This window comes from Syngnathus leptorhynchus, chromosome 1 (genome assembly GCF_054491065.1).
Source record: "Syngnathus leptorhynchus isolate UIUO chromosome 1, UIUO_Slep, whole genome shotgun sequence".
Taxonomy (NCBI): Eukaryota; Metazoa; Chordata; class Actinopteri; order Syngnathiformes; family Syngnathidae; genus Syngnathus; species Syngnathus leptorhynchus.
In genome coordinates, this window is record NC_141195.1 from 19,378,393 (window position 1) to 19,398,640 (window position 20,248).

Here is a 20,248-nt window from a genome sequence, read left to right on the forward strand (position 1 = left end):
TCTCTCTCTCTCTCTCTCTCTCTCTCTCTCTCTCTCTCTCTCTCTCTCTCTCTCTCTCTCTCTCTCAGCCTCTCCCTTTCAATGCTGCTGCAGTGCTTCACTTTCTGACCTTCTACTCGGACCATGCATGCTTTGGTGCCCAGGTATGTTTCATGGGGGAGATATTTTCTTTCTTTATTATTTGATTTATTTATTTTTTCAAATATAAAAAGTTGTGTTTTGTCTGTGGGTTTTTTTTTTTTTTCAATAACAATGCTGCAAATCCTCTTGTATGCTTGTGCACCTGCTGAAACAGGAAGTTAAATGACATTACTTGTCTTTTTTTTTTTCCACTCCAGCTACTTAATGCCAGCGGCAAATATAGGCAAAGGCTACATTTGGAGTTGTAGCACAAGTGAGGCTTTTACTGTAAAGTGCCAGTTTTTGTTTTAATTCCAGTGATGCGGATGTGAATGTGAAGACTTTACGGCATCTGCTAATGCATCTGAAAGCCTCTTGCGTGACAACATTTTGATCTTCTTGCTTCCTATGAATATGCACAGTCATGTCAGTCCTTAGCCACTCTAGCTTTACACTGTTGATTCAGCAGAGTGCGCTGCTGACCAGTTTGTCAATTCTCACGATTCAAAGCGACTCCACGACAAGCACTTAAAGCCAAGGATAGAAGAGGGTGGGAAAGAAAAAAAAGCCATCACCAATGATGCTGATTACTCAGCTCTTTTCCTTTTGTGGCACCACAATCACTGATTCCATCCAATGTGTTATTGAAGTGTGTTACAGGGAATTATCCAGTCTCATTTGACTAAGCCAAAAATTATTTATCTGTGCCAGTGACATATTGTGAGAGGCTGGAGAAATTCTCATTCACTGATATCAGAAGGTATAATTATTTTTGACGGAATGATAGCTTTGTGTTGACAAAACAGACCCAAGGTTTCAGATTGAGAGTGACACAAAACCATCATTATTTCAGTATACCATGTATACGTATGTGTAAATAAACATAAAACCGTCAAACAGCACTCACATTTCCATACCCAAGGGGTATGAATAATTTTGGGTGTAACTCTATCGAGTCTATTTGCAACAGGGGTAGGCCACGAATCATTTCGGGTGTAACTCAATCTACGATTCATATCCCATATCTTCTTTAAACTATTCATATCCCAGTGATATGAATAAATTCAGGCTTGACTGTGTATTTATATTCAAAGTTTTTGTTGTACAACAGGAAACTTTCACGTCGTTTTAAAAAGATCTGTCTGGCTGTTTTAGTTCCAGACTTTATCTGACCCCCGTCAGGGATGAAGAGGCAGAGTCTCAGAGGAAGGCAAAATCTCGTCATGCCAGACAGACCCGTAGGTCAACGCAGGTAATTTTTGAATGAAGAACAGAAGCCAAAAGATCACCGGTGTTATTTTGATTCATTGGTTCATGAAACTAATTGAATGCTACGCAGGGTGTAACGCTAACTGACTTGAAAGCAGCTCAGAAGATCTACAGTGGCTTAGAAGAGTTTGTACTTGATGGGAAAGTGGAGGACAGAGCAAAAATCAATCCAAGATGGAACAGCACAGATGAGGTTGGTGAGAAAATAAAAGATGTCGTGCCGCTGGCTTCGCGATATTCATTTTGAAATTTAAGCTTTGTTTTCAGTGACCAACATGTATTCAAAATGAATATTTTGTGAATGCACAGCAGGGGAACATAAAAGTCAAGTTACAAAGTGTTGCTGAGTTTACAGAAGCTTGCTGCCAGCCTACGTCCACCATTACAGGCATAAACTCCATCAGAGGTCACGTTTCTTATTTGATTGGTCAAAAAAGATCCAAAAAGAGGTGAAGTTTATTCACAGAAGATGAAATTTCATTTGTGCAGTGAATGGAAGAAGATGGAGAGATGAAAATCAGAACCCCCTTGAAGAAGAACAGCTTAAGTTCGCAAAACACAGGAGCAGACGACATGAATGGGATGGATGCGATGGATCAGACGGCACCGTTGCAGAGGTATGACGATCATTCGGAACTCATTAAAAAGAAGCAATGCCGATTAAAAAACAACAACAAAAAACTCATTAATCAGCACCAAAAAAGACATAACTACATACATATGACTACGATCTGAATTCACAAAGAACCCTGAAAGAGTTTTGTTCTCTTTTTCTGTTGTTCATACTGCTAGCACTAGAGGGCGCTACAGGACTGTTTTTCCACCAAGTCCAATTGAAAAGAAAAAACACATTTCATCGAGTACGAACTGACAGTTTGAAGGCCCCCCCGGGAAGAAAATTGTTTTATGGCATACTTAAATTCTAATGGATGATGTAAAACCTATATCCACATGTCAGTCAGAAACAATCTGATTCCACCAAATACGTTATCACACCTCAGAATGACTCAGTTTTCATTATGGCCGTCGTTCCAAATGTTCATCCCGGTTCCTCCGTGGGCCGAAAGGCATCCGCGCTTCAAAGCGGCTAAGCTCCCAATCTCTGACGCAACATATGAAAATGCGCTGCAATGGTAGTGTGCTTTCAACTTGTTGTGCCGCTTAACATCTCACAAAGGACTCAGCTCCCCTCCCTCCAAGTGGCTTTGCTTCTTCACATCACATGGCTGAAGTGTCTCAGCATTCCATACCATATTGGGCAAAACGCAGGCGCTCTCTGTGTAGTCTGAGCCTTCGAATCAGAAGGATTGCCTGCTGGCTTTTACCTTCTTAGCTGATACCGTGCTATGTGGGTGAACTTTGACCTTGAACGCTGATTCCACCCACTTGCTGCTGCGAGGGATGGATCGAGCGGCACTGCGTCAAAGAGCGTATTCCGAATGGCCTTCGCAGTACAGAGTGAAAGCAATTTCTCCTCGGGAGCTGACCTCAGGTCAGGGAATCAGCTGCTCTCCGCGGTGGCATCAGAAACACAAATCAGGCGGTGGTAACATGAGAGTCTCTCAGCGTTACGAAGAGGACTATATCTGGCTGTGATAATCACAGCCTGGCTTCAGCAGTAAAATAGACGGATGCCTTGTCACTAGTGCCCGCTGCTGTTTGACTTCGCTATGATCCCAACAGATTTTCCACATAGCTTGTTAGTAACAAAGAGAAGGACAGGTGCAGATGGATTCAGCTCTGTGATCTTGTCACCTTGGAAGCTGTAAGAACGTTTGGCCAGCTCATGTATATCAGGCTGCAGATGGTCTTATGAGATCTTGTACAACCTCTCATCTGTGGTTCCACTTCTTGGAATACAGTAATCCCTCCTACTTCGCGGCTTCAACTATCGCGGCTTCGCTATATCGCGGGTTTTCAAAAATGCGGAAATGAATTATTTTATCGCAGAAATTTCATCATTTCACGAGGTTTCGCGGCCACTTGAGTTTCTTCATTTTCCTTTAATAATGATAGCTTACGTTTAAAAGTGAAATGAATAAATTAAAGAGTCAGTACAGTATACTTTATCGTCACATGTGACTTCAGGGCGTTCTCGCTGTTGTATATTTTGGACTAACTCATGTTCCGTAGTGGGAAAACCCCGGATGTGGGAGGGGGAGCTTCGGGGACGTTCAGTGTCGCGATGTACGGCCAGTGAACTGACTGTGATGAAAGGAATAAAGCAGTACCCATCACGTCGTTGTCCGAACCATGCTTGCTACATCAGAACCTGGAAAATAGTAAAGATATAACACTCTCCACCGGCGGTGGCCTTCATCTGGACATAGCAATACACTGTTAGTCTCGTCGCTAAGGCATGAATGCGGAGCGCACAGTCCATTGATATGAAAGTCCCCTAGCAGCGAGCTGGTTGATGTCAGCGATAAAAATAGAATATCTTCCAAGAATAGCTAAAAAAAATCTAGTTTCTATTTCGCGGAAATTCCCATTTCGCGGTTGGGTCTGGAACGTAACCCCCGCGAAGTAGGAGGGATCACTGTATATGCGAATGCAATTTCAAACTGGGGGGGTGCGTTTCTGTGCGTGCGTGCTGTGAATAGAGACCGCCCAGGGATGATACAGCTGCAACCTTTAATAGTCTGCACCACTGCTTGTCTACTTCAATCTCTGTAAACACAACAAATACCATTGCTATTATTCACGTTTGGAAATTCAGATGCAATTTAGTATATAGGGCCACACCTTTTCTTGGACCATCTCAACACTGGATTCTTCTCACCATGTGGATTCAGATACTTGTTACCGGTTTAAAAATGTACTTAGTAACACAATCTGAGTACCTTAATATTAAAGTAATGTAACTTCATTACTTTTAATTACTTTTGGATTACTCTACTGCGATTGGCTGGTGACCAGTTCAGGGTGTTGCTTGTCTAGCACCCAAAGGCTACTGGGATAGGATGGATGGATGGATAGAGGAATGGATGGATGGATTACTTTGATGCCAAAAATGTTCAAAAGGCAACAGCAAAAATATCAATATGAAATATTATAATTATACTAAATTCTCTGTCTTATGGATGTTTAATACGCCTGGTTTTAGAATTCAGAAGGACACGTCAGTACAAGAACTATGAGGAAGACATTTGTCTATGCAACCTTTTTTGAATCCAAACAAAAACCCCAAGTTTGCAATGTTCGCAAGCATTTACAAGCATTTGTTGCTCAGTAGACAGAGTGAATTTTGGCTTTTTCTGTTTTTGTTAAAGGTTCGTAAAAGCTTTTACTTGTTACAAACAACAACAAAAAATGCTTGCAGTATTACGATTGTTAATTGCATATGACATTTTGAAATATTGGCTTATATTTTAGCAGGAATCATGGAAACTGATGCATTTGGCTTGCTTTTGCAGGCCACAAAGTTATCTGTGCTGTAAGTAAAAAAATATTTCAATGTTAAATTTGAGAAGTTACACATAAGTCCTTTCCATATTATCAAAAACATGTTCAATGATGAAAGTCGCTAAATATCGTTAATTACATAGGCGAGCCCCTGAACTTCCCCAAATTCAACTTTCCCAACCATTCACGTGCTCAGTGAGGTTCAATGTTTAAACTTCCTCCATGGTAACCAGCAGTCTAAATGAGTTTGACAGCCCTTTGTAAATGTTATTTAGCCCGCCAGTGAATACGATCCAAAACAGTCACCACCCTTCCTGTTCCTTTTGAGACAACATATCTCATTTGACTGTCCGGCCAACAAAAAGCTTTCGTGGGAGGAGCAATGGTGCTCCATAAAGCCTTTTTGTGACTAGTTTATCCACTTAACACCAGGAAAACGTGTTCAGCCAACTAGTTTGAGAGCGGGCCAGGTCTCGACTATGGCGTCTCTCTTCCCCGGATTAAAAATGTAATCCTACAAAATAATTCACATTTTGAATAGATGTACCTGTTATCTAATTGATTTTTTTCTGTAACTGTAGATTACAATTACATTTATTTGTTTGCATCCTGAATATCGGTACATGTATTCCATTACTCCTCAAGCCTGCTTATCTTTCCAACTAATCTGTTTGCCCTGACTGGTGAAAAAGGACGTCAGCATGCAAACCTCACTATATATGGGAAGACAGCAATGGTCCATGCTATTGCAAAGTGTGTGCGTGTGTGTTAAATGGAATACTTTGACATTTAAGGCTTTGCCCCTTCTGGCGTTTGTTACTAAACCGTAAATTTGAAGATGTATAAACATCATATCTAAAAAAAAACAAAAAGGTCAGCTACTGCAGTCTCACATAGAAATGACTGTGCTTGTGATTGAATAGATTCAATTGATAATGTGACATTTTACTATTAAGTCTGGTGACCAAACAACCTATCAGTGTGATTCAGTAAAGTTATTCACCACAATAATAATAAAAAATATTTTTCAACCATTTGATATATTAGTGTCAATCAAAACGCAGTAATATCATTGCAAAGGTCGTTTTGTCTTTTCTGTGCCGCTTTCACAGGTTCTTCATAGCAAATGTAGCTATTGTGCAAGGTTTGTCTTTGCCAAGAGGAAACAAATTATTTTGTTTTGCAAATTTTTACACCGCTTTGTATCATTTATGCAACAAGAAAAAGATTGTTGCAATGTGTGAGGACATAGCTGATGAAACCATCTGGCCTTTAACAGTTACAGTAAATAAAACACATCTTGAGAATGTGCCCCATATTTTTGCAAAGGTTTTTTTTGGTACAGACATTAGATTTCCATATTTGGAAAAACTATTTCTTATATAACCAATTGCGCAAGAAGTGACAAATTCAAAGTAAGTAGAGTAAAGCTGGACTCGGTCTGTCCTTTGCTTCACCTGCCAGGTAGAGTGGTGAGGCTTGCCACCTGGCGGCCGCCGGCATCTCCTCGGGTGACCTTATGGTCTTCCAAGATGAAAACACCAGACTCTTAGTCGGTGCTCCGCCTCCTCTGTGCAGTCCCGCGCATAAATGGACAATTTTAGGCCTCAGTGGCGCGTCCCGTCCCCGTTCAGAGCCTCTGGCAAGATGCCACGGAAAGCTTGGGGGAGAAGCAAAGCAGAGAGGAAGGCTGGGAGGGCGAGTGAGCTGTGAAAGGAGGAGGGGGGGAGAGAGAGAGAGAGTGAGCAGCTGATGAAGAGAGAGTATAACTTTGAGGGATCACAGGAAGAGGCAGCACAGGAAGAACTTTTGGCTCCTTTCTTTCAGGCCTTTTTTTATAGGTCACAGGCTTCTGTTTACAAGCTGAAGAAAATGAGAGATTATATTAATTAAATCTTTGCTGAAAGTTATATTTTGATCGAAACTGACTATTGAAGCTTGGAAGAAGACTAAAGTTTCTCCAAACTGGGCCACAGCTCTCCCGACTGTTTCCCCAAAGGATTCCCCGGCGCACCAGCATGGGCTCAGGTGCTTGAGGCAATCTTTGCATCTGTTATCTGGAGGCGAGGGAGCCTGCAGGGGGAAGGATGTCTTCCTATTTCCCCCGCACCAAAGACCTGACTCGTACCAGGAGGTCAGTCACCGACTCACCGCCATCGTCTCCATCCCCTACAGAAAAAAGCTTCCGAGTAAGAATCTTCCTTCCTGAGACAATTTTCTTTCCCCGACCATGCTATCACCACCACCTTCGTCAACCTGCATGAGGTGTTTGCAATTTATCTCTTCAAATCCAATCACACCGCATTGTCTGTCCGCTTGATAAAGCCAAACAAAGCGTCGTTTATCCTCCAAGCGTTAACGATAGATTAAAGAACTTGACTGAGGATTTCTGGATAAATCTACATAACACCTGAAAGCCAAAATTATCTGTCAAGGATTTGTGTCTTTATAGATGTACAAGCTGGAGTGCTACAAGTTTTTTTTTTTTTTTAAGTCTCGCTGTCACAGTACATTTATTTTCGGATTTTTTCACATTGGGCTATCATATGTGCAATGGCCCCCTCATGAAGCACCAAATCAGTTTACTATTAGAGTCATCTCTGCTGAACTCAGTTTGTGGAAAAGAGAACTTTCCTTCTGCAATTTCCTGTTATATTTTCTCTGGCTCTAAGTGGGCTATTCTCAGTGGGCTACTGTGTTTACTGCATGTCAGTTCATCTGCTGGGCTGTTAAAAAGCATTAAACACTATAGTATTTTTTGTTTCTTCAAAAATCTATATTTCTATGGCGTCTCATTGGCATTGATGTCCATTTGAACCAAAAAGATTTATGTCGAGGTGGGGGATTGTTTGTGTGCAACAAACACAAACATATTCGACTGTAAACTCCAAAGGCTCAATCTTGCGACAAAAAGTAGATGTGTAGAATTCCTCAATGATAATGTCATTTTCTGCTGACACTGCTGTCATACTCGTGGACATGTTTCTGTGGATGTTGTTTTCATGGGGATGGCAAAAATATTTGGTTAATTTTGGACAAAAAAAAAATCTATTGAGAACAGAGTCACATTAATGATTGGAGTCAAAAACATACTTGATATTGTCAGTCAAAGCTGATCATTATCTTTGTAACTGTGCAATTTTGCTCTTCAAACAGACTGTGTGTGTTATTTGTATGCTACACACATACCACCTTCCCGTAAATCCATAAAACTGTAAATCCATACTGAAATTCCAACCATCCATCGTCTCTCTATCCTCCCCAGGGTTACGACTGAGCTGGAGTCCCTTCATAGCTGACTGTGGGCAAAAGGCCAATCGCGGAGCCGATATGAACAATTTAACAAGCATTCAGGCTCAAATTTACAAAATGACATTATTATTCATTATTATTATTATTATTGTATTCAAATTATTATTCAATCATCTGAAGAAGGATCCACGTACTAACTTACTGCTCAACTGTTGCTATAGCGTGACCCTTTCGTCTGATAGCTGATACGGACATATTAGGACTTATCATAAATAATAAGACATGAATCATTTTTATTATCATCATTGCAAGCGACCACATACATTTTTGGGGGAATTCCTAGTGCTGTTCAGTGCAAACACAAGTGCCAGAAGGTCATTGGTTTGAAGAAGACTTCATTCTTCTATCGTGTAGAAATAAAACGTAACCCAGCTGAAATTGGTGTGTCAAAGGGACGTTGTGGCAAGTCAATATTTTTCAAGATTTCGCTTGATGTGTGGGCTCTCTCTGGAGGGTTGGAGGCCTGTGTTTGGTCAGCTCTCTTCAAACCCATGACCACATAAGGACACGAAGCACTGGCTCGGTCGTGTAAACACACGCTAACGGATAGCTCCTTTAACACATCTTGACATACTTTAAACATGTGAATAAATATTGCCTATTTTGCATTAAATATTGATTGGGCTACATGTGCTTCTTAGCTTTTCTTGTGAACAGAAATGTTGGAATTGGCAGTGCAGAATTTGTGAGTCCGCGGCAGATATTGCAAACGGATCAGAGACCGGCAGGGCCTCGTTCCAACCATTAAATGGTCGTAAACATCCACATATGTGTCAGGTTTACAAGGCTTTTTTTTTGTTAGGCAACGGACAGTCATAACATCAATATTTTTGACACATTTTTGAAAACGTGAACTTTCATAAAACAGTCGTCATTGAAAACACTACTGAAAAAAAAACGACAGGGCTTGACAGCCCTTAAATTCCTTTGTGAAAAGGGAATTCATTCAACACGTCAGGCTGAATGTTTTGCAGCACAAGGTCTTTGTGGATAATTCTTCAAGCTCTTGTTCAAGATTGCCATTACTTTTGATGTGATGATGTTATCTTTATGCAATTAGAAGTAGTGGGAGATTACACCAGAAAGGTTTGATTTTAGTCAAGTGTTGAAATCCCTCAAGGATGCTGCGCAATGTTATCTACCTGGAAATTATTCTGGGAATGGAAAATAGTCCCGCTTTATCTAACGCAGACTGAATAACACATCTGGGTCTAAGCACACTTAATTGTTTCCAGTGTTTTGAATGATCCCCAATTGAATGGTTTCTTCTTTGTTTTTCAGCATGACAGATTGTCAAGGTAAGTGTTTCTCTTTTTCCACCCTACAATTTTACGACTATGACGGTTAACCCTTAATAGCAACAAAATACTTTCAGTCCCTAAAATGTATTTTTGTAGTCCAAACTTTATTTTGTGATTTTATAAAATATAAATATAACACTAATAGTCACATGCATATTTAATAATTGTACTTCTGTTGAATGATGGCTTGAAATTACTTGGTTCTACTGCCTTATAGATTTAGATACGTACTATTTTTTTTAATTAACGAAGAAAGCTTGCATGATAAAAAAAAAAAAAAAAAAAAAAAAAGCCCACCAGAAGTATTGTGAATGTGATCTGCCGCAGGTTGGACTCCAGTGGGGAGAATGTCCCTGACAGATTGGGAAGGACCAGCTCCTACATTCGCAGGGAGACCAGGCTAGCTTCTCTGAACAAGCCGGAGCAAGACATCACAAGCAAAGATTATAAGAAGGTGAAACTTGTGAATATTTCATTCTCCCAAAGTACTTGAGAGATTTTAACTGCATTGTGAAAAAAAAAACACATTTTAATTGAAACAACACCTGGTCAATTTCCTATTTTATGATGTTTCTTTGTCTTTTTCTTTATTAGATGTACGCAGACGCTTTACACGAGAATGAGCGTCTCAAGTCCAGGTTGCAGGACAGCAAGCAAGAACTTGTTAGCATCCGTTCCCAGCTGGAGAAAGTGACTCAAGTAAGTGAATTTCTTTATAGTCTCGTTATCGTAATCCAAATTTGTTCCAAAGGTTACGTGCAGAAAAAGGATGAATCGGCTACTTTGGCACTCTTCACCTTAGATCATCTGCAATGAATTATCATTATTATTATTATTGTTATTAGTTGCTATTGTAGCAGTAGAATTCAGGATTGTCACACACAATGAAAGTCTTCAATACTCACTTTTTAAACGCACGCACACATGCATGCTGGGAAAAAGAGAAGTGAAGGATGAGAACAAACTTCTTCTCCCACCTTGCCTGCCAGAAAATAAGTAGGACAAGGCAGGTAAACAACATGACTTGTGTCAATTATTCATTCTAGAATAGGCCGCAGGCCAATAAAAATCAGACAGCAGACTCCAAATGGCCCCCAAGCCATAGTTTTGAAACCACTGCTTGAGCCATTAATGTACACATAGATTATTTCAGTTACTGTGCAAGTGTTTCATCCGTTCTGTTATAATGAAGCAACATTCTTATTCGCAGAGGCAAGACAGGATAGCAGAGAAATCTACTCTGCTTGAATCTGAGAAAAAGGTAAATCTTGCATCGTCTATTTTATCCCACCATGTTTCTTTGCTGCTACGAGGAAGGATAGGTGTTTCTTTGTGCTCTTCTGATGCAACTTATTTTATCGCCTCTTTATTTGCAGGAAAAACAGGCCCTTGAAAAACGAGTGTCGGGCATGGAAGATGAAATGAAGGTCAGTTTATGTAAATTTGTCACGCATTTTGCATCACAAATTGGGGTGTTTTCTCAACTGAGAGATGTTAAAGGTGCACACTCTCCATCCTTTGATTTCTTATATCGCTTGTCGTCCTTACGATAGCATGTAGCTGGAGCTTAGCTGACTTGAGCGTTGTCAATTGCGAATAGACAAACAGCCACACTTATGGAAAATTTTGAGTCTTGAACATGCATGTTTTTTAAAAAAAATTAATGTACAGGGAAAGCCCACACCACCGTGGCAAATACATGCAAACGCCACAGAACCAAGATTCAAACTCTGAACTTCCGTTTGCCGAGTCCATCTTGTGCCAGCAATGTCAGACACTTTAAGTGTCAAATGAGATGCATACATTTGGCCAGGTGGCTTTGGAGTCAAGGAGAGAGGAGGTTAAAGCTTCAGGCTCATTAGCCACATTGCTTTGCTGGGTCACTTCCTGTCAGGCGAAGGAGTGTGCGCGGCTTTGCTTTATCCCACTGATGGGGTTGAGTGTTGTGACCTAGTTCCAGTTGATTACCAAACTCGCTCCAATAGCGAAAGACCTGCTTTTGTGAGACATTCCTGCTCTGCACAGAGTGTTCCACTTTAGTGAGAGACAGTGCAGCAGATTGTACGCCCGGGAAAGCCGGTGCAAATGTTACAAGATAACACTGTTGCATTCTTATGCTATGCAAAGGTCAAACATAACATAACTCAAAAACAATTGGCAGGGCCTTCAAGCGAAAACCCAAAATTAGTCTTAGCAGCCACATCCAAAATCTCGATTCTGCTATGTTGCAAAATTTCAGTCTTTGATTTTGAAAACAAAATGATGAAAAGGAATCTGATTGTCAAGGATCGGAATGGAGAAGGGTGACCAAATACAGATTGGACCAGGGTTGATTGAAGGGAAATGGTAGTTGGAAGAGAGGATTAGGGGAACAAACTAACAGAACCAGCAAACTGAAATAACCACCTAACAAATATCAACGGGACTGACCGACAGGGCTGGCAAAAAAAACAAAACAGAACTGACAGAGCTGTGAGACAAGAAATGATCCGACAAGATTGTGACACCCAAACAGGATTTAAATATCCGACAGGTAATGAGAGGCAGGTGAGGATGATCACACTGAACATGGGCACACAGGAGGGGAGGGGCGAGCATGACAGACACACCGACAGAAACTATGACAAGATGGACACCATCGGGAGTCGTGACACTGATATTGACAGATTAAGGCTAGCGTCAGATTTTGACATACATGTTGTCACGGTTCCCTCAGCAGGACACCCCAGCTCGGTTCCGTTGCGGGTACCAACCCTGAGGGGAGGGGGTGGGGATGGTGAGTGGTCGCCATGATGCTGGAGTTGAAGAGCGACACCTGCCTGTCACTTCATTTGATTGTAAAAGACTGGGGCATGTTTTCACGTGTTGACACTCGATCGGTTTCAAAATACGACCACAATCCTCAGCACTCTTTCACAGCTTCAGCCCTCCCAGTCAGCCTTTTAAACCACAAGCATCAAAAAGCTTACATCTCATTTTGAAACACGATATTTGGATATTGGATGTGTTTTGATGATCTTTCTTTTATGCACCACCACAACGGATTTGTAGTCAAATAATTTAGTGTGATTGAAGTATAGGCTTTGAGTTAGAATGGAAGGGTTTGCACGATGAGTCTATTTACTGTAGCAATAACAGACAGGTTATGCAGGACTATCTCCACTTTGAGTGGCTCAATAGTTTTGGGGGAAAAACATCATTTTTAATATTTGGATGATAAATCCCTGCGTTTTGCTCCCTCCGCTTTTGTCCTCAGTAAGCGAAAACCATGCATGCGCCGTTGGCCTTGAATCGAGGCCAATGAAAAATATTCAATATATAAAAAATCCTGCTAGCATTTACTTTTGTTGTTACTGCAAGTTACTGAAAAGAAAGTCAAGCCTTTTTCAAAAGCAAAAAAAAAGAAGGAATATTCTTCAGTGGCCAAACATGTCAGGGGGGGTGATATCACACCAGAAGAGAATGTTTTTTACAAAGTGAAAAAAAATTTGAAGGTAGCAAGAGTGATAAACAAGGAGCAATTGGAGGTGGCAGCAATGAAGGATCTTTATCATGGTTATAATGACTTCAAATTATGAAACATCTTGAATTATAGTTGAATCCAATTTTAATTTTGATTGATTGTTACTTTAAATCCATCATGGTGGTGTGTTTATAAATCAAAATCATGAAAACCGTTCAAATACTTCTGCATATTGTTGCGACACAATTGTCACAAGATCACCTTTTGCACAATATTGAGGTTATAATGACACAGAGCATCAAGAATTTGTCACTACCCTCCCCCACTCGGTTCAGAAAGTCAACTTTACGTATATGCATGACTTGTTTCATGCGAAACAAGGGCATTCCTTCAAATGGCTTATATAATTGTAATTCAGCGTTGTAAAAAGCAGCCAGATGTCCTCCTTGTTCCTCATCCTCGACCGCATTTGTGTCTGCAAGTATGTCTTAGTGTGACTGTGTAAATGCAAAATCTTATGTGTGAGTCAAATACTGTCAGGAATTGCCTCAAATATTTGGAACAACAACTAATCATACCAAGAGAGGCTTTAACGCTAATAAGAACCAATTTGAATGTCAAATGAATCATATTAGGATATAATTGCTTAAAATATTTGAAATTAACATTTAATATCACCTTTAGCATGCAACCGACCACTCTGTTGAGCTCCCTTCATTTTGTTGTTGTTTTTTTTTCTTCCTATTTCTTCTGAAGTTTGAATTTTGTGTCGCTTAAGGGCCGTTCTTTGTTGAGCGTTTCATTGCACAGCCTTCCTCTTCCTTGCACGCTTTCTCTGTCTTCCCTTCTGGGTATCTTTCTCCTCCTCTGTGCAGGCTTTCCCTGCTCTTGCTCAGGCCCAGGCTTTGCGGAGCGTCAACGAGCGCCTCCTGGCTGAAAATAGAGCCTTGCTGCGAGCCCTCGCCCGCCTCTCTGAGACGGCCTCCATACCGGAGACAGAGGACCTCTGAACTCACCTCTTCTCCTCTCAACCCCCTTCCCGAGCAACATAACTCTCCTTCTGATGCCTCCGCAGATCCCCACCCCCCTCATCTTCTGCCGTGTTCCTCTCAGGCAGGTTGTGCCAATGCCTTGCACCCCCCCCCCCCCACCCTGCATCTTTCCGTGCTCTCTTTTCATTTTCCCTTTTCTTCACCACACTAATATCACAAACATCTCGGTTTTAAAAACGGATTTCCAGGTAGTATTTTGTTACATTTACACTTGAGGCATCACATGGTGTTGACATGAATCAACCTGCTCAATCATGAAGCGAGTCCAGCGTAGATCAGATTTTTGTCTTCATGACAAACCTGAGATTTTTGGGTCAGTCTACGATGTTATCGTGTGTCCTCATAACAAACAACTTGTGTGAAAGTCGCTTGCTGTCGTCGCCGCGGCAACTTTGAACAATAACGTCAACAATTAAGACGCACTTCAAACCTCTAGAATTGTACCTTTGGCGATAGATGGCATGAAGTGATGTGTGAATTGGTGAATGTGTGATTTTGTAAAACACCATAAGCGCCATATGGTTGTCGATGAAAACACTACACTGTAAAAATAAATCAATTAATATGATAAAATCCAGCAAGACTGCAAAAGACAAATCTCGATATAGAAAGGGAACACGGTAGTTTCAGTGACGTGTCCCGGAGAACAGAAGGTTATTGTGTATCTCCAGCAAAGAGGAAACACTTTGAGAAAGAGGCAGTTTATTTTTAGTCCTTACCCCTTGTGAGGGACACGACCCAGATTCTCAAGTTGTCTTTTTGTTTCTCTGTTTGACCTTCTTGCAAATTCCTCATCAGTGCACGAACGTTTCCCATGAAGCATGTCACTGAAAATTGTTTGTCTGGTGAATGAGGTTGTTTTGGTGTCGGCGAGCTCAGTGGCTTTCAGTGTGATCTGTTTTCATTCTCCATGTAACTCATTGTTGGCATCCACTTCCTCAGGTCTTGACGGAACTCAAGATGGACAACCAGAGGCTAAAGGATGAGAACGGCGCTCTCATTCGAGTTATCAGCAAACTTTCTAAATAAAAGGATGTCACAACTTAAAACTACTTGTTTGCAGATGTTCAAGCCAGATGTTCAAGCCATTTATTTTCAGAGAACATGCATGCAGGTTGACTGATATTTGAAAAGAATGACTGAATGGATACCTCAACACAAATGATGGCCGGTGTATGTCTTTATAATATGAAAATCCTTAGTGCTAATTTCTAGGCTTTTACATACGCAGGGCATTTTTGAAGATATATTTTTAAGATTGCACCTCCTATAACATTGGCACGCAGGAACAAGCACTTTATTCCTAGAAATCGAAATCCAATGCAATAGTAAGTTCTTAAAATAACCGACCTGACTTACGAAGAAATCGGACTAAAGGTTGATTTTTTTTATTTTTTCAAATTGTTAAGCTATTCTATGAAATTGCTACTGAAACCCAGTGAGACGCAAGAAGCTTTATAAAACCCATTTTGCATTATCTACATTGTGTTTCTTGTCCAGACTGATGTGTTTAGAAAAGGCATGCTGTTGCACAGATAAAGAGTGCTAACACATCCATTAAATATGATGATACATCATATTGATTTAGCCACAGTTGGAGGAATAAACAAGCCTCGTGTTTTCTGGATTCTATTTTCAACACTATCATCGTGTTTCACATTTGGCAGTTCATTCCTTCCTCAGCAGAGACAAATTGCTAGACAGCGGGGGTGAAAGATGTTTTATCTGTATTTGTGTATTTCCTTTGATTCCTTAGTTTTCGCTTCAAAAGCGTACACCTGTTATTCTTTCTGAGAAAAACACAAATCAAAAACACAACTCTTTGCATTTTTATATGAGTGTTATTATTATTTCTCCTTCCATTATAAGCAAAATTCTCTTATACTGGGCTAAGATAAAGTCTGCAAGTTTTGACTTTCAACTGTTAGATACTTGATTTTTTATGAAATCGTTAGAAATTGTGTCACCTTTATAAGTCAGAATCTTGATACAAATCCAAAAATCTATTTTTCGAATTGCTTATCCTCATGAGGGTCGTGGGAATAATGGAGCCTATGCCAGCTGACTGGCCGTAGTCACCCCGAACTGCTCGCCTACTCTTCATAGACAAACGACCAGCCACACTCACACCGACGGACAATTTGAGTAGTTAATCGGACTAAGAAAATCAACAATTCCAAAATGTTGATGAGTTATTATGGGGTCATCAAAACAGGAGGACCAACTGGTTGTTTTGAGTGCAAATCTTGCCTCCCAAGTCATTCAAAAGAAAAGTTGCATCTGCAATGTTGTTACTGGTAGCAGGCAAGCATTTCTTCCTGTGCTTCTTTCTATTTCTGGCAGTATTGGCGAACTGTGCTATCCTGCTGACTCTCACAAGTGAGTCTTGGTACTGTGACAGACATCTGGTTTGAAGGAGAGGGACTCACGATTGTCATTATGCGTAGTCTTCACTTTGAGTATAGTTAGTATCGGCACGTGATGATTTCCCCCTCGTCGAGCGTAGGCTAATTTTTTGAAAAAACGTTAAAGACTAATATTGTTTCTCTCTCGTTTAACCCAAACGCACCACATAATGGACACGAAGCATCATTGTAATTAAAAGTTCTTTATTTCCTATTGGTTTTTGTTTTTTACAGAACTGGTAACACATATGATAAATTTGTAATAAGTTATTTGGCTCCCTTGATTATGTTATAAGGATCCTCAACATTTGTCCACATAAGGGTCAAGAGGAGTTTGTGAGCAACGTTTGTGTCCAGTCAAGGGCTAAAGCATGCGATCCACAGTAGGCACAAGTACTGACATGAACACACGCACCACGACACAAGACACGAAGGAACACAGCTAGAGGACACAACCTGACCGTCCTCTGATCCATTGCTTTCAAAGAGGATGAAGAAAAGAGAGAAACAGGAAAACAACATCTTGAATGAGAGCGTTCAAAAAAGGGGTCAGGTACAGGAATTTGGCAGTATATACTATGTCCATGTTGTCAACATGGAGGCCAGCATTCTTTACGCACAGTAAAAGCAGAATTTGGGGAAGAACTCCATGCGCCCACTTTCAGTAGAATGACTGATGATTTACACAGGAATAGGACAAAGACACAAATATAAAGGCAACATTCAGACGGACAAATGCACACAGACATTCTACAGCTGAAGAATACATCAGAAGGAGAATGATTTCACATTTTGCTTAAGAATAGTACGACTAAAAAAAGTGAGTGATGAGAGTTGAATGTGTGTTTAAAATTGCTTTCCCTTTTTAAATCCCAGAATTTAAATATGCAAAACAGTTGTGTGTTACAACAAAAGGTAGTGAGCAACATTTGAATAAAAATGTACATTTAGGAATGAATGTTGAAGATTTGGCGCGGATGTTGCACCATAGCCGCTGAGGAAGGTTGTTACTTTAGTTACTTAGTTAGGTCCAAACAAACACACACTTCTTTCGGTACCCTAAAAGAGCAGAGAGTAAAAATCTCATCAATGTGCTTGTTTCTGCAGTCACTTTTGCTTTGTCATCTCACATTTTGCTGCCTAAAGGCTCTGCAAAACCAGGTGACAAATGCAGGCAGTCATAGCAAGGGACTGGCAGTCTTTCCAAAACACATGAAACATTTCTACTCAGGTCATCAGCATACTAGGCCAAGGGAAGCAAAAATCCTTTGCTAGTGTTTGTAATTTTGGAAACATTTACACTTTTTTTTGCAAAAGCTCGTGTTTGTATGGATAATAGCAGCATGAGCTAAAACTGCGAGAAGGCTTTTATTATGTAGCTAAGCTATGCTTCAGACAAGGAGCCACGGCTCTGGTTATGGTTCTCACTAGTATTTTCAACATGAGCCATGGTGATTAAAGCTATGGTTAGTCAAGCTTTATCTTCTCTCGCAAGTGAATATGACAACACCTTTTGTTTTTAAAATAGAAATTATGCTAAATTAGCCAACTGTATCCAGCTAGAAATAGCATATAGCCCATTGTTAGCTTTTTATAAGCATTACATTTTTATAAGCAAGTCAGCAATATATAATGTCTGCTGTAACAAGTTTGTTCTTGGTTTTGTAAAAATGGGTTGAAACCATTTTGTAGTATTTCGTATTCATCAAAACTACGCTAAGCTAAAAAGCAGACAACGCCAGTTTAGTTGATACATTTACCCCAAGTGCAAAACTATCTCTGTACACCATTTTGGAAGAGTGATAAAGAATCGAGTGTGGCCTCACACATAAATAATATGGTCCTCCTACCATAGTTTAAAGATACTGTAAATGGATAAATCAAAACATATAAATCTGCCCTAAGAAAGTGTTGTGGACGCTCACATTTGTGTAATATCTCACCCTCTGAATGAACAAAGACCATGAACAGAATGACCGGACAAACTGTGGCCAAGAAAAATGACATTTTCTTTTTCAAATAGAATAAATCTATCTACTCAGCTGAGCTCTAAAGAGTTAGTGCTTGAGTATTATGGCTTTTGTTTTATCATTTAACTTCTCTACATACATATATATTGTATATTATACACAGTTAAAGACACAAAGCCATGAAGGACATTTCAATAAAAAATAAATAAATAAATACATAAATAAAAATAAGAAAACCGGGGACGGGGGACTCCAAGTCATTTGCGTTCAGTGGAATGGAATTGTTCATTACTTTGGCCCTGTTGGAAGAAATAACCCAGGCATGACTTTATTCTGAATCAAAATTGGCACAGAGACTCTCATACAGCTGTTATTTTTGCTTTTAGTACTTCAGAAATTATATTTGGAAAAATGTATAGGCTTGGAGACTTGGATACCCATGTTCCATATATATATATATATATATATATATATAAACTAAAAGCTAATAATTTTCAAAATAAAGACCAAAGTAGCTTTCAGATCAACTTTGAAACAATATGTATGGTAAGTATGTCTTTTTGTTATCTTCTTAAATCAAAGCAAATTATAATACTTGGACCACACAGTTAGATAGCAAGCATGCGGCTATACAGTTTCATCCTACATGAACTCACGCACAGTACTGGACGACACACTTGCTTAAGAATTTCAGGCGTGGAAAGAGTCCTAGTAATTAGTAGTAGTCTTATTCTAACATTTGGATGACATCCTCTCCAATGACCCTCATGGAAAATAAATACCTATGTGTTTCATTTAGAAAATATACAGTGCATCTTTTTTTTTTTTTTTTAAATCCCTTTCATTGTGTTAATAAAATGACAAATGACACCCATTTAAGTACACGAGATATTTTTGCTCCGTCTCTAAAACATGCTCTTATGTACAGTATTTTGTATAAACATGCAGTATCAACGTGGGATGAACTATGTACTATATAGGCAAAATTACACCAAAGGGTTGCTTGATTGCTTCCATGTCGCCTTTTCTTTAGTGTTGTCAACACAAAAAAAAGATGAAGAAGTCTTAATCATTGGTGGTTAATAAGAAAAACGATTAGCGTTTCCAAACCAAAATGCATTTGATTGACATTGACAAAGCACAGTCAACTGGTAGTTTTTGTTGTTAGCACTGGCGCAGTTACACAGGTATCCAATATTTTCGTCATAATTTCAAGTGTTTTTACTTCAAAGAGTGATTTTAAATACAGTGAACAAGACACAGAACCGGGAATTAATGAAACCAAAATATCTCATTCCCCAGGAAAAAATAAATAGAATTATACCAAAGAACAGCGTACTACCTAACAGAAAAATTCCCAGTTAGTGCAATTAAATTCCGCTGTTTGGCACGCAATGTACGAAAACACGCGTGAATCAGTGCCGTATTCCATACATTCCGATACACCTAACACCCAAATAATTGAAAGAGACACAAATCATAAAATACACACAATCAACTCTACCAATTATCCCATGAATAATTCTTCCTAAAATTAACAATTAAAGCTCTGGTTTTGAACAATGTTTAGATGAAACATTTTGCATTAAAGTGCTTAAGGTGGGGCATAAATAAAAAGAAAGAAAGAAAGAAAGACAGTGATAAACAAAGAGAACAACAACACTAAGCGGAAGGCGTCCCTGGTAGTTGAAAATTGCTTATTTTGATACTTGGAAGGCTTGTCTCCTTTATGACTGTAGGACGGACGGTACAGCGGTGAAACCCTTGCGTGGAGTCCGTGACGAATGGCAGTAGCTCTGAACGAGTGAGATACAACAGCGTTGGGACGGGAGGGCGATGGACAGCAGGCGGTGACAACACACGCCTTGGAAATGTCGTCATTGGTGGTATTGGTCAAGTCTCGGTCGTTGTCACCATTCCGATAGTGCCTTGAATTGATATCTTGCACAGT

General features: G+C 39.9%; 1 protein-coding gene across 1 annotated transcript; it reads left to right on the top strand.

Moving 5' to 3' along the window:
* The first annotated feature begins 123 nt into the window (after positions 1 to 123).
* Positions 124 to 14,852, top strand: LOC147062519 (protein phosphatase 1 regulatory subunit 12B-like). Its single transcript, XM_085919644.1, has 11 exons — positions 124 to 143; positions 1,276 to 1,372; positions 1,460 to 1,582; positions 1,699 to 1,795; positions 1,879 to 2,006; positions 9,388 to 9,404; positions 9,735 to 9,861; positions 10,002 to 10,106; positions 10,618 to 10,668; positions 10,784 to 10,834; positions 13,746 to 14,852. The coding sequence occupies exons 1-11, from the start codon at positions 124 to 126 to the stop codon at positions 13,878 to 13,880; spliced, it is 951 nt and encodes a 316-aa protein (XP_085775770.1). The 3' UTR covers positions 13,881 to 14,852.
* The last annotated feature ends 5,396 nt before the right edge of the window (positions 14,853 to 20,248 follow it).

Bases quoted from the DNA above. Each gene is read 5' to 3' on its own strand.
- LOC147062519 (XM_085919644.1), top strand. From the start codon at position 124: ATGCATGCTTTGGTGCCCAG. The intron at 10,107-10,617 runs GTAAGTGAATTT...TCTTATTCGCAG, and splicing joins AGCTGGAGAAAGTGACTCAA to AGGCAAGACAGGATAGCAGA. The intron at 10,835-13,745 runs GTCAGTTTATGT...TCCTCTGTGCAG, and splicing joins GCATGGAAGATGAAATGAAG to GCTTTCCCTGCTCTTGCTCA.